At 38.8% G+C, this 15748-nt stretch overlaps 1 protein-coding gene across 1 annotated transcript in view; it reads left to right on the top strand.

Moving 5' to 3' along the window:
- Nucleotides 1-15308, top strand: part of EDNRA (endothelin receptor type A) — a 32341-nt gene extending 17033 nt beyond the window's left edge. The window contains exons 5-8 of the mRNA XM_089525722.1: nucleotides 7203-7355; nucleotides 8465-8598; nucleotides 9777-9885; nucleotides 12477-15308. Coding sequence (XP_089381848.1) covers nucleotides 7203-7355; nucleotides 8465-8598; nucleotides 9777-9885; nucleotides 12477-12617 — 537 coding nt within the window. The 3' untranslated portion in view covers nucleotides 12618-15308. The remainder of the gene's footprint in view (nucleotides 1-7202; nucleotides 7356-8464; nucleotides 8599-9776; nucleotides 9886-12476) is intronic.
- Nucleotides 15309-15748: the final 440 nt, after the last annotated feature.

Genomic DNA, 15748 nt, shown 5'->3' with positions numbered 1-15748 from the left:
CCTCTTCTTACATCCTTGGAGATACTGGTATCAGATAGATTGCTCAGTTATCAGAGTGGGGGGACATTTTGCTCCTAGTTCTGAAGATTAGCTGTGTATTCAGTCTAACATGCAGTGGTCTCCATCACCAATAACACCAGTTTGCATTGTAGAGAATAACTCTGTAACTTAGGGTGGGCAACCTGTGACCCTAGCCGCCTAAATCCATGTGGTCTTTAAAATCATTGCAAAAGTCCTCTGGAGGCAGGCAGTTCAGACTCCTGGCATGAGTGATGCTTTCCTCCCTTAGAGGGCAGGGAGAAAAAGGGAGAGAAGAGGAGAAAGGAACTATGTGTGTGTGTGTGGGTGAGTGAGTGAGTGAGTGGGTGAGTGGGTGGAGAAATGACCCCACCACCATCTCCATGGGATTTGGCACCATCATTGTGTGACCTCAGATACAGCAGAGAACCTATCATGGAGCACAATTTGTTCAGAGGAGGTTTGTCATTGCCGTTTCCTGAGGCTGAGAGCATGTAGCATGCCCAAGGTCACCCAATGGGTTTCACTCCCAAGCAGAAAATCAATCCCTGGTCTCCAGAGTCATAAGAGTTTATTGTCCCCCATCCAGGCATGGGCAGGGGATGTGTGTGACTGACTGAAAAGCATATATCACATGCTATACTGTCTTCTAGGCATCCCCGTGCCATCGCCCAACCCTAGCCCATCCCCGATCCGGATTCAGCCGTGTGAGTTTGCTCAGCTGGAAAGCTTCTGTCCTTCTAAATGCACACACCTGAGCCCAACTCGGCGATGGGTTAGAGTCGGGCCATGGCATGGGGACTCCTTGAGGACAGTTTAGTGTGCAATAAAATGTGTTTTCACATGGTCACGCACGTCCTCTGATCGGGGGCAAAAATTAGTTCAATAAACTCCATAGTCCAACACTCAAACCACTACACTATGCTGGCTCCATAAATGGAATATAAGCTGCAAACTAATGTCAGGTACATGATTTTTATGGTGAGGCAAAGATCATTTTTTGTTTAGGTAAACCATTGTACCAGAAGAATAAGAAACTTGAGTTATTTCTCTGCAAAGTTTATAGTCAAAAGTTCTTTTTCCTTAACATTAAGAGAGGATAGGCACACCCTAGTTCCTTCTATGTTCATTAAACATAAACCAGTTTTTCATTCATCAAAACCAGTGATAATTCTTGGAAGTCAATGTACTGTCAGAAATTCTAACAAACCAGAATCTGGACTACTTGTAACCCAGCACTCAGACTTTCTTTGTACAAGTTGACCTGTACAAGAAACCATAAAAGACTGGAAGCTTTAACTCAATTGACCTGGCTTTACCGAAATCATTTTAAGAACATCATGCTTTGTTCTGAACATTTTTTTCAAGTTTGTTAAGGATTTCTGAAGAATCTTATATTAGGGAATATGAAAGTGCAAAGGCAGGTCTGATGCTGAACATAGAGAAAACAAAAATAATGACCACAGAAGAAATATACAAATTCAACCTAGACAACGAGCAAAATGAAATAGTTAAAGAATTCCTGTATTCCCATATCCCAAACATTGATCAAACATTAACCAGAATAGAGACTACAGTCAAGAAATAAAAAGAAGACTAGGGATGGGAATGGCAGCTATGAAAGAACTCGAAAAGATACTGGCAAAGCAGTGGAGGTTAGGGATTCTTGGAGATGTCTTATCCATAGAATCGCCATGAATTGGAGTCAACTTGAGGGCAGCTAACAGCAACAACAGTGTTTCATTGAGGGAATGAAGAGTTTTACTTTCTGACCATTGCCATTCTGAGCTCTCTCTCTCTCTCTCTCTCACACACACACACACACACACACACACACACTTTTCTCTAAAGGGAACAGGTGTGTTTTCCCCTTCTCCCTGTTTGCAGAAGGAAAAACAGTGGGGTTGGGTGAAAAGAAGATAATGAATGGGAAAGGGTTAAATAGCTTTTCCCTCTACCATTCTCTGCCGAAACTCATAGCCATAGGCTGATTTTGTTTAACAAAATAAATAATTGTTAAACAAAATAAATTATTGCAGTAAAGATACAGACAATAGCTTGAAATAAATATTAAATACATCATGAAATTCTCCAACCCATGTCTTGCTAATTACAACAGCTTGTTTTTCCAAACAATATCCCAAACAGACTTCCACTTGACATGCACCGTTATTTGCAGAGATGTCCCTCCTGCCATGCAGTTTTGGAAATGTTTAAATACAAATTTGAGTAAACAAAAAAGGAGAATGGGAGCAGAAGGAAGACACATTGTAATGTAGAAGTTTCAAATAAGTGAATGAAGGTTAAGTGGAGGAATGTCCTTCCAGATTTAATCCTGATACTTATTATAGCAAATGTTACAATAAATCATGTCAGTTAACATTAATAAAACTTCATCATTATCTCTTTTCCTGTTGTCTTAGAAAGCTGTTACATTTTTTTCAAGCCCTTCTTTCAAATATTTGTACTAGGATGTAAATCCCAAAAGGTCAAGTGCTTTAGGGAACATGTGAAAAGGCACGTTTCCTGTAGAAAACTAGTTCCATGTGGACTTGCACTGGAAACAAAAGGGAGCCTGTGCCACTTACATCAAAGTACAAAATTGGGTTGATGTGAGATCCCTGTAAGCTTTAACAACCATAATTAATTATTTGCAGACATCTTGCTTTAGCTTGTATGACTTAACAATGTCATTGTGCCACTCTTTTAAATGCTAAATATGCTGGATATAGTTTTTAATATTTCTAGATTTTTTTTCACTTTTAGCACAGTTATTTTATGCTAATAGAGGACAGTGGGTAGACTCCAGCTAGAAGTGAATTGTGTGCTTCTTTATACAAATTAGAGATTCCTTTCTGGTAGACTGTTGGCTGAATCTCTTCTCTTTACCCTGTTTCTTTTCTTCTAACTATTCTTTCTCACAGGGGCTGCATCTGCTCTACAGAAATAATGCAGTTTGACACTGCTTTAACTGTCATAGTTTAATGCTTTGGAATTCTGGGATTTGTATTTTGGTGAGATATGTAGCCTTATCTATCAGAGAGCTCTGGTGCCACAACAAACTACAAATCCCAGAATTCCTTAGCACTGAGTCATGGCAGTTAAGACCATGTCAATCTGGATTATTTCTGTACTGCGGATTCAGCCAGCATGTTGGGGGCGTTATCTTGTTAGACTGTGTGAACCACCCTGAGGACATTTTGTTACTGGATGGCATATAAATATAAATATAAATAAATTAGAACAAATAGTCTGGATAGTAGAGAACAATTCCTCTCCACGTTTCTAGCTAAATTTGATTTGATAATTTCTCAGTGATTGTTAATATGGCTTTTCATGTATTGTCTGTAGTCAGCCTCCCTCTATTCAGTAGAAGAAAACATACCAAGAAGAATCCATTTTGCTCCAATGACTAGAAAAAAATGCCTGCACTTGGATGTGAAAAAATATATAGGGACTTTAGTATATGAGGGGCAGGATGTCATTATCCCAACCCTATCCGGTGCAAGTACTTTCACACTAAATTGCGCTTATCCAGACATTATCCTGTCCAGGAAGTGCGAGTGAAAGTGATCACGTGAAAGGCTTTCTCACTACATCATGCTGAACCCATGAATGAAGTGGAATTGCCCCCTCATTATGTGTTATTTGGTACTACTGGAACATCCCATTAATGCAATTCCACTTCACTGTCAGGACATGACAGGATCAACGCACAATAGTGAGAAAAATCCATTTGTGCAATCACTTGCACTTGCACTTTCTAGATAGGATAAGGATGCCCATCCCTGTGTGATAAAGTCCTAGGAAAGCACTCAACTCCACTGTTGCTAGCTTTTGGCTACTAAGTGCATTTTCAGGTCCTGTACACTTGGGCCAAAAGGTCCATGCTTTCCCTCTCCAGCCTCCCATCATCCTTTCTGGATGATACAAGCCATTAGCTCCAGGTTGGGATCAAGCAAAATCAGATGCAGATCCAATGGATCCAGTCCAATACCAGGCCAAAGGGATCTAAAAAACCCAATCTAAAAAAAAACACCCAGGTTTGCTGCTGAGTTTCTAGGAAACTCTGCATTGATAGCCAGCAGACCAGATAGCCCCACATGCCCCATACCAGCCTCCACCATTATGTCTTCTGAGAAGACCCCTGTCGTGGCCTTAGATGTGGGCACCTTAGATGTGGGCACCTGGCCACATGGGTGTAGCCAAGTGCCCTGTTTCTGCTGCTACAGGCCATGACGGGGATCATCCTAGCCGACCAAATGGTAGAGGCAAGTATGAGACATGCAGTGAAAGCAGTTTCATGGTGTGGTGGCAGGCAGGCATGAAAACACCTGTCCATTGCCACAACAGTCTGGGGACTGACCTTGGTCAGGACCTGAGGCAAGAGAGCATGGGCCTTGGCCCATGCTCTCCTGCCCATCTGCTTAGGGCCTCAGAAACATTCTGTGTATTTTGGTAGTATTTTTTGTAAGAGATACTTGACATGAGAAAGGTTTACATTCAAGGCCCACACATTCAGACAATAGATCTGAATGTATGTTTCTTTCACTGTCTTGTATAGCCAATGTCTGTAATTCTTTTTTTTCTTTTTTTTTTCTTTTTTTTTGTAAAGGGGGGGTGAAGACTAAACTGTATTTTCATTAAGAATAAATTAATTAGTGGTAAAACATTAATCTTTACATCCTAAAACTAGCTCTGCCACTGATATATATGTAAGCAGTATTACTGTACAGCCCTCTGATACTTTTGAACAGTAGCAAAGAACCACCCATAATCCTCATCCATTTGAAGCATGATCTTATGGTGTGGGAAGCAAGTAGATTGATATCTGCTAAGAATAAACAGTTAATGAGAAAAAGATGGTGAGAAAAAAGGTCTTCTTTTATACACAATCCACTCAGTGACTAATAATCAAGGGCCAGGAGTTGTTTCCTTTGACATATATGTGTGTCCCTGGATGTGTGTGACTGTTTATGTTACTCATCTTTAGAAATGGCTAGAAAAAATGCATACCATCACAAGTAGAGCAGTAGATTTCTGTAGTGTTTTACTGAAGGTAGTTAAATGCAAGACTTTTTAATATAAATTTTGGGGGAAACAGAGGGATGTTAGAAGCATCTCCTGTTTCCTGTCACATAGTACACATACCATTCAAAGGGCTACATTCCAGGCAGAGGGTTAAAACAACCACAGCCTCAAAGTCACTGGAAACAGCAATCTGGACTCCACATTTTTCCAGACTAGTGCTTGCTTAAGTGGCCTCTCTTTCTGCCTGGTACATAAGCAAGGCAGTTAATCTTTCAACTGATAGCAGGGCAGATTATACTTACAAGAGACCTTCTTAACCTGGACCTTTTGGAATCAAAGCCATTCACAAAAAGCCTTAAAAGGTAACAGACAAGCATTTTCACTGGGACACATGCTTTTAGCAAGACATCTATTGCACTTTGATTTTTAATACAAAGATTACTAGTTTTGTGATGTAAAAGTTGAGACTGGTTCAGTTCAGGCAAGTCAGCTTTCACTTATCCAACAAATAACATTAACAGAGATAAGAAAAGCCACAACACTAAGGCCAAGACAGTTTGAGAAATGTTTTGAGATTTTTGTCATCAAGCTAAATTGACAAACATACTGGATTCCAGGAGGTCTTTCTTGTTTTGTATTTTAAAATGCAAGGGAAACCAACAAAATTTCAGACAAAAGTGAGCAGCCTAAAGAATTTGGAATGCTATTTTGTACTACAATTTCCAGAATCCCCAGGCAGCAAGGGAGCTATAATCCAATTTTCCCCAGGTTCCAATAATACACATGTAAACTAGACTACCTTGGACTGGACTCTATCACCAGGGAAACACTACTACTAGTGATATTGATATTACTATACCCACAGAGGTTTCCACGAACACAGTGGACACTTTCTACATGGGCATAATGGGATGAGCACACTTTCATTGCAGTTCTGCTGTTGGAATGCCACTCTTCTCCCTTATTCTGGCTCCCACTTTCTCAGGTGGCCTAGGGGAGTGGATTAGGATTATCATCTACAATTGTAAATTGATACATCTTGGGAATTCTACATGGTTTCATGCCAGGCAACTGATTTATGGTGTTGTGAGAGGGCAGCAACCTATTCCTGCAAGATTTTCTGCCTCAGGTACCAAAATAACTTGAATATTATGCACCTTGATTTGGGGTGAGGTTATTTGCTAGTCTGCCTCAGACAGCAAAATGCTATGAGACAGCCCTTCAGGAAGCCACTTCCTTTATTCAGGGCTAGTGGAATGGAGTGAAATCTCTCAATCAGTTCTAATTTGACTAATTTTAATTTGGCTAAATTCTAGCCTGGCTGTTTCCAGGTAGAACCATGCTTTGAAACTTCTCTGTTGGAGAATGGCAAAATTTAGGTCAGCAACAGGGTGTCCATGGATACTGAAATGTTCTATGTTTTATGTGTCACCATTTCTGATACCAGATTTGTGTCTTTTGTGTAGCTAATGAAAGGTGCATCTACACTGTAGGAATAATGCAGTTTGACACTACTTTTAAGTGCTATAGCTCTATCTGAGGGTTCCAGGGGCTAGACTAGCCTCCACAACGAGGAGGTCATACTCCATCGCCGCCCCGGCCCTCTGGAATACGCTGCCCATAGAGCTCCGCTCGGCCACCTCCCTGGCCCAGTTTAGGAGGGAGCTAAAAACCTTCCTATTCAAATTAGCATTCCCTGAATCAAGTTCCAGCTAGCCCTCCCCCCTCCGACAGCAAGGGTTGCTGGCTGATGGGGTTTAATACTGTTTTTAGTAGTGTTGTTTAGTGTATTGTATTTTAATATGTATTGTATTATATTGTATTATTAACTTGTTGTTCACCGCCCTGATCATTGGAAGGGCGGTATACAAATAAAATTATTATTATTATTATTATTATTATTATTATTATCTCATGGAATCCTGGGATTTGTAGTTTTATAAGGCCTTTAGCCTTCTCAGCCAGAGTGCTGATGCCTCACAAAACTACAAATCCCAGGATTCTGTAAGATGGAACCATGACAGTTAAAGTAGTATTAAACTCCATTGTTTCTACATTGTAGATGCACCCTTGTTTGTTCTGCGTAAAATTTAGGAAGGGGAATGAAATAGTATAAATTTGATAATAATTAGTCACATTTTGTCTTGCTACAGTTTTATGTCAGTGTAAAGGACTGGTGGCTCTTTGGCTTCTATTTCATTATGCCACTTCTGTGCACAGCATTCTTTTACACCCTGATGACCTGTGAAATGTTAAACAGGAGGAAGAGTAATTTGAGGATAGCTCTCAGTGAACATCTTAAGCAGGTAAGGAAGAAAAGGCAATACCTAGTTGACATTTCCATGTGAATTTCCTGTCTTGTCTGTAAAAGGTTTTACTGCAGGCTTTAATAAAATGCACTCCAAAAATAGAAAGCATGACTAAATGTGAGTTTTGACCCAAAGGTATTCTGGCAAGCTCAGAGCCATAAGGGTACTTTAAAGTAGAAGGAGATAATGCAGACAAAGTGTTTTAGAGGCTAGACAGTGTTATTTCCTTTTCAAAACAAGTGTGGCAGTTTTACTCCCTCACTCTCTAACCTTTCCGAATTCCTTGTACTACAGCTTCAAGGATGTGCCAAAGATTTATTCTTACTTTCTTATTTCTCAGTATGTTATGCTTTTGAGTTCTTTCTTCTTGAGCCAGGTTCAAGCAACTATGTATTTCCTCCTGTAATAGGGAAAGATGATTAATGTCATTATGAACATTTTATGATTGCTATATGAAAAGTCCTTTGAAGATAGCTGCTTGATCAGAAATTGGTTCAGCTTTACTCCCTAAGATTTACTACAGATAGGAGACTTTCAGGATTTGGAAGTGTTAATTTCAATCCTGAAAATTCATGTACAGATGATGATGATGATGATGATGATGATTTATATTTAAATTCCATCATTACTTCAGAAAGCTCACAGTGGCATCTCTGGCACTTTTCCTCACCACTTTTATCCTCACAACAACCTTGTGAAGTAGGTGAGAGGACGAGAGAGAGAGAGGATGAGAGCGAGAGAGAGGCACTGGTCCTGAGTCACACAATTACATGGCTTAGTGGACACAAAGGTTTTGGATCTCCCATGTTCAAGTCCAGCACCCTAACCAGTGAGCAGTACTGGCCATAAACTATTCCAGGGCAGTGTAGAACATCTGATTAGAAGGCTATATTATTGTGGTAGCATCCTAGTTATTAAAAATTTCCAGTTGATTTGCTAGTTTTTCTTGCATAACCAAGGCACCATCAGTCATTAGCTGTATGTTAATAATTGTGCTATGTAAGACTGTTTTCTTTATATCTGACAGCTTCAGTTTTATTCTTTTTAGCTTTATGCTTAGTTTGGTCCACATTCCATGCACTCTTATTTGCCTTTTCATGTTCCAGCGACGAGAAGTTGCAAAAACAGTTTTCTGCTTAGTTGTGATTTTTACCCTCTGCTGGATTCCTCTCCATTTGAGCCGGATTTTGAAGTTAACGTTATATGATCCAAATGACCCCAACAGATGTGAATTACTCAGGTATACTTTTAATTTGGTATTTAATTTCATTTCATTTGGCAAGGGACGGATAAATTAAAAGGAGTGCACGTTATGGATGGAGAAATGAGAAGGAACATGAGAAGTACTGACACAAGCTAAACACTGAATGTTCATATTTGAAATCTACTCCTGGTGTTCTGAAACTGTAGACTATTTTCCCCATCTCTATGGCCTGTCAACAGGATGGTAGCTGAAGTATTATGGCATCCATTTTGCCCATCTATTCCAACTTGTTTTTACTTTCTTGTTGCTTGTAGTTGAGCAATTGAACCAATTCTTCCTAGAGTGTGAAAATAACAAATATAGCACTTAATTACTCTTAATTAATTTTTGCCTCAGTAACTAAGGCCCGGGACAGACTGCCCCTGTCAGCGGTCTATTTCCCTCCGGAGGGATGCTGCAGCCAGTAAACCACACGGCATCCATCCGGAGTAAAAAGAACCTGGAAAAAACAAGTTCTTTCTCCATCTCCAGGTAGTCATTATGAGTGTGCCAATGGTGCACTTGTGACGTAAGTGACGTGAAGTTATGTGTATATGCTGCATGTTGCTTACATCAAAATGGTGGCACCTGTATGGATGGGATACAGCCATTAGTCCGCCGCCATGCCATGTTAGGGTTAGGTGAACCCTAGTATTGGTGGCAGCATGGCGCTTCAGGACCTTCAGTCCCATGCCAAAGATACCGTTTAATAAGGATTTTAGTAACTATTTTATTTATGGACTTTCAATCCCAGATTTCACTTACAGTCCAAAAAATGACTTTTCTAAAATCTGTTCTGGCCCCTTAAGTGGCTTTTGGGGGGACAGAGTTCAGCAAATCTCTTTTAATATTAAATCCAGAATGGATTCACTGCCCCAATGGTATTAGAACCAACAATCACCAATGCATAGGGTGCAACATGGACAGCAGTGCTTGAAGATTGCACTTGCCCAAGAGGTTTGTACAGCAGAGATGTCACTACTACTAGTTTTTGTCTGAAAAGAGGTGAATGTTAAATAAAACACAACTGAAAATTTCCAATTCTGTAGGATCAATTACTCTGCTATGCAGACAACCAAGGAGGAATTTCTTGAAATGATAGTGGCTGAGTAATATCTTTCCAACACAAAAAGGATTATAATTGTTTTAATTCTCTCTCTTTTTTTAACTCCTAGCTTTTTGTTGACATTGGATTATATCGGCTTGAATCTAGCCACCATAAATTCCTGCATAAATCCTATAGCCCTCTATTTTGTGAGCAAGAAGTTCAAAAACTGCTTCCAGGTAAGGACAGGGTCATTTTAATGAAAGCATATGAATGTAAAGCATAGTTTGAAGGAATAATGCTTTTTCTCATGTATTTTGCATTGCCAAACTGACTGTAAACATTCAGTATTATTCTGAGCTTGTCATATTCTGTCTGTATGGATTAAAACCTTGTATATTTCTGAAGATCATGTAGTATGCAACCCCACAGGTCAATGTGTCTCAAGTTTTCTGATGTAGGGGACTGGCAAAGGTTTTCTTACCATTGTGTTGGGGACCAGCACCTGATTTGTGCCCATTGGCCAAAGGTGTTTCTTTCTTTCCTGAAAATCTGCCACAGAGTAGCAGTCAATAGATTAGGGTCAACATTGGTCCACAGACCACACTCTGCCACTTTGAGTAGCTCTGCTATAGATGTCACCTCTAAGCCGCATTATTTCAGACAACTGCATTCAGAATAGCAATATTCTGTGAACCGAATCTAGTAATATGACTGCCTTTTAGGTATTAGAAAGGAGGAATGGCGAGATACGTCACAGGAAGATCGACTTACGTGGTTTTGACCAGCAGTGAGGGACACTTCACACATTGTTACTGTGTACAGCTATTTCTGAAAAACAAAATGCATGGAAAGGTTCTCTTTTGGTCCTTCACTATATTACAGGATCTCAGCCCTAAGAAAGTGGGCTTTTCCAGTTCACATTACAGATCAGACTATATGCAATATTGAATCTGTAGGGTGTACCTAAATGTTTCTATTCTAAAGTAAATAAACAGGGGCTTGGTCCAGAAGAGAATCTCCTGCAGGTGGAGAGTGCTAAAGTCTCTCTGCTCAGCTTTTCCTCACCCAATAAATTCTCCCCACATTCCTTGTTGGAGTTAAAATTTTGCTAGAGGACAAAAGGCTAGAGATTAAGGTTTGAATTCACTGACTTCTTATGGACTTTACAATAAGAAAGAAACCTGTAGTTAAATACTATCATATATTAACCACATGTTAATTTAATGCTATGCATGTTACAGAGTGTGTAGCTTAACTTAGATATTTTTGACCTTGACAATTTTCAAACCAACAGTGGAGAGCTCCAGATTCCTCCATACCAGTATTTTTGAAATATACAGATTCTCACAGGGGAAGCTCATTCCAGCCTTTTTTATAAAATGCCAAACTAGATGAGACTCCAGGGAGCTTGCATTGTCCTATCCAGTGCCTGGTGTGATCAATTAGGGCCTTTGATTGCTTCTCCCACCATTTAGTCCACTTGACTTGTTTGCCTGATTCCATCTGCTCCCAGATTTCATAACAAAGAGGTTAATCCTCTTTCATCAATGGCTTATTTCTATTCAGTTAAGCCAATTTCATGTCTGTCTTGGGAGACCTCTTTAGTTATTAGGAGAGAAGGCTAACTGAAATGCAAATCACATTTTGTACATCACAGTGTCATCCTGCCTGTTGCTGTTTGTGACAATACACTGTGTGTTCTGACTGTCAGCTGTCAACAGGAGTTGTATTTTCAAGTGAGCAAGGCCAAAGCATTTCAGTTCAATTTTTAAAACCAATGTTTAACAAAATTGGCATATGTCTTCATATTCAGGATTGGAAAGAATTAGAGATTTTTTTAAAAAAAGTGGTGGGAGGGAAAAAAGAAAATCTAAATGATGAAGAAACATAAACTGACAGCTTCATACATCCAGGAGTAGGGGTTTTGAGTGCTTAACTCTGAAGGAAATCTGTGTTCAAATCCCTGTGTATTCAACCATGTTAGTGTGCAATTAATGTTGTCAGTACTGCCTCTTTTACCTGAGTGGCTGTTCCATCTTTAACATGTATATGGCAAGCAAGTACAACATAAACCCTTTCATGCTGGGAATAGATGTACATATAGAATTTGGCCAGTGCAGATTGGAGAGAATTTTATTTGAGATCATTTGAGATGAATTTACCAATTTTCAACTTGCAAATTTCTTTATAGCCAAGTCAAAACTTGTGGTTTTAAAAAAACAAACAGATGTTAAAATTGACAGATTTCCTATTAAGGAATAGGAATAGGTAAAGGAACATTTATTCATTTCACTCTTGCATGAAAGAACAAGAAATATAAAAAGACTTCCCACTCTTGGGTGAAATTACAAGAATTTTTGCACCTTGTCCAATTCTTCCTACCCAACCCCACCAGACACATATATCAGGACTTCTATAATTTACAGAAAGGGGGGGGGTTCTACACAAAAATGTGTTTGTGCATATAATTTCATCATCTTTGGCACAAAATTCAAAGTTTTGTTTTCACAAAACCAGTCTTTGTGACAGAAAATGATTTTTCTTCTGTAAATTATGGAGCTCCAGCTGTGCTATAGTTCTGGAAGCTACAATTGTGATTTGAATTCTAACATTAAGCTATCCCAACCAAATCATGGATTAACATTACCTGACCCTATGCTTGGTATCATTTAAAAAGATTTCAGTTTTTTTTAAAAAAAATCTGATTCATCCCACTCCTTCATGCTTTAGTCTGGAAGCTTTTTCCCTCCATTGAAATTCACATGGGATGATCATTTTTCCAAAGGAATGGACAAATAATAATGTTTGGCACTTTTTCTCTTGTCAGTCATGCTTCTGGTGTATCTGCTACCAGACAGGAAACCCGGCATCATCTGTTCCTATGAATGGAACAAGCATCCAGTGGAAAAACAATGAACTCAACAATCACAACACAGAACGAAGTATCCACAAGGACAGCTTAAACTGATTCAACAAAAACTGCACTTCAGTGTTCATGAAGGGAAAGGACACATGAAGCCTATCCAGCATTCAATGAACCTCTTTCATTTGGAAGTTCTGTGCCCTAGCACTTAATTTCAAGGATCAGATTGACTTAGTGTACATACATGAAGCTCCACAAAGATTTCCACATGATGGCATGGAAGTTTTCTTTTGCTACAATATAGTTTGCCTTCTGGCAAAAATCAAAAGTACCAGCAAATGAGTCTGCAATGTTTTTAGATTCCAGATGGATCTGCACAGTGTATGTTGTATATGTTGTCATGTTCTTAACACATAATTAATAAATAAATAAATAATAAAAATTTTATTTATATACCGCCCTTCCATCAGATCAGGGCGGTTTACAACAATTAGAATACATAAACAGTAGACATTAAAATCATACAAGAATTACATAAACCATAAAAGCAAAAAACAGAAAGCCCCAGGTTAGCCAAACCCATTGCCAGTGTGGCAGGGGGGGCATATGGGACCTTATTCAGGGAATGCTATCCTAAACAGGTAGGTCTTCAAGTCCCGTCTAAATTGGGCCAGGGAGGTAGCTGAGCGGAGCTCTATGGGCAGCGTGTACATAAGTCAATTTGAGTCATATTGGACATTTTTTAAAAATTGTGGAAAAAACGGGACCTATAACTTCTATATGTTGCCTTTACTTTGACAGAAAATATTTTAGTAAATATATACCACATTTAAGAATATGTTCAGCATGAAGTGCACACCTTGCAAATAAGACACTGGATGCTTCCAGACAAAGTGCTCATACTGATATCAATCAAAACACCTTATGCCACTATTTCATCTTTTCTTCCTAACTGGACGAGACCCCAACTACCAGCATAATTAGATATTCTTCCTCACTCCTCCCGCTGCCTCTTGAGGCCTCTGAACCACCCAAAGACCAACCCAAGGGATCAGTCTTTGGGTGTGGATAGGGAACTGCAACAGGAGAGGAATGATCTCTCCCACAGAATTACCAATGGAAGAAGTTCAATCAGCAGAAGTGCCTAGCTAGATGCTGACCACTGTGTGTGTATGTGTTTTAATGGAAAGAAAAAAGATGGAAGAAAAAGCAGCCAAACACAGGAGGATTACAGATAGAAGCCAGTAATGACTGGATCCCTTATAAAATTTTGTGAATAAAGCAGTTCAATTGCACAATAGAAGATATATGTCTGGAAGCATCTATTAACTGAATAACTCTTGCTTGTGGTTTTTTATTGTTTGACATACTTTTCTATCTACAGTACTTATTTATAGGCACAGGCCAGAAATAGCAACAATATAAGGTACTTAGGATATAAGCTGATGCCCAAAAAGTACTTCAGTGTAATAGCTATGCAGACATTTTTAAAATAATATTAATAATACAGAAATTATATTTGTATAAATCAACCTAAATTTGACCCTCTGTGAAAGGACATTTCTAGACCCTTTCATATTTAGCTAACTGTTCTTTGTTCTTACTAGACTAGACTGTGAATGTAATACTCTCTTCTGACTGAATCTTTTGTAGCTGCAAAATGAAAGGGGCATGCAACAATATGAATGGAACATATACCACATTCTTATTAGAAATTTATATAAATATATAAAATATATTCCATAAAAATGCATTTGCAGTAACATAGCGGTGTATATACTAGACTCTGCAGTTTGATTGGGTGCTTTGTATTTCAAGAAAATACAGAAACAGACACTCTGTGAACTATAAATTTAGCATGCATCTACTGGGAATTATTTGGTATAATACAAAGAAGCATAAATGCTTGTATTCATGTGTATTTATGGAAAATCATTAATTCGCAAGGATGTGACAAATATAGGATCAAGAGAAGGCACTGGCTCTGATCAAGCTGCAGTTGCAAGTAACTGGAAAGAAGTCACTGCTGGGCTCAATCTCCATCAATGCATCAAAAGTCTCAAGAGTCCATTAAGCATATCAGAAATTCCATGATTTAAAATCTTTATCTTCTTATAAAGTTCAAAATAGTTAGGGTAGAGATATCCAAGCAGGGCTATGGTACTAGAAGGTACTTAATCTTTTGCATCCAGATTGGATTAATTCCCTCTATGAAGGACTGCCTTCAACAGTTTGGAAATCAGTTGATATAAACTGCCAGGACCTAGTAGGGGGGAAAACCATATCAGTAATTATGCTGGTCACCAGTTCATTTTGGAGTTAAGTTTCAGTTGCTTGACATTTCAAGATGTAAACCAAGGGTAAGCAACTTGTTTTGGTCTGCAGTTCCCATCAGCCCCAACCCACATGGCTCTACTTTGCCTACCCCTGTCCTGAACAGTTTGAGACTGGTAACTGAGATGTCTCCCCTGTCTCCTATGGTTTTTAATCATCTTTCCAGCTTCTATTCGAAAGGCTTGAGAAAATCAGATCTACTCCATGAGTACTCAGTAAGTACTTCCAGGGGAAATCTGGCAGACCGCTTTTCTTTATGCTTTTAAGTGTGCTTTGAAAACATCTTTCTTTAAAATATGAGAAGGTGTTATGATTATTGTTTGTGTATATTGACCTGTTTGCTTGTTTTAAAATGTACTTTTTCATATGTGAATTTTACTATTGAGTTTAATGTTTCTACTGCTTTTATTTGTACTTACGTGTTTGTACTTATAAGATGCCTTGTTTAAAAATAAACTAAATGACAGGGTATCAATATATTAATAAATATATAAAAATAAAATTCCATCACTTGGTGTTTCTTATTTAAATTTCCTATTAAAGTTGTCCTTTGTTCCTTTCATTTTGTTCCCCAAAACTGAAAGAATGGTTCAAGGAAGCCAATTTGGACCAAGAAAACAGCACAGCAGAAAGGGTTAACCCCCCTTTTTTGATATCATAACCATATTACTGTATGGTACTTACTTTTTAAAAAAGTGGGAGGCTCTGATCATAAATCTCCCATATCCAGAAGTTGGGTGGCAAAGAGGGCCTTTCTGGCTGAAGAGTGTGGTATAAATATAGTAAGTAAGCGCCTGAACAGACAGGCCAAAATAAAGCTGCTTTGGGTCACTTTGGAGGTATGCTATTTAAATGACACACACATCTTAAGAGACCAGCTGCACCAAAGCTACACTGCAGTC

This window comes from Sceloporus occidentalis, unplaced genomic scaffold (assembly GCF_023333645.1).
Source record: "Sceloporus occidentalis isolate IW3139 unplaced genomic scaffold, rSceOcc1.0.p SCAF_5, whole genome shotgun sequence".
Taxonomy (NCBI): Eukaryota; Metazoa; Chordata; class Lepidosauria; order Squamata; family Phrynosomatidae; genus Sceloporus; species Sceloporus occidentalis.
This window is presented reverse-complemented; position numbering and strand designations above follow the sequence as displayed.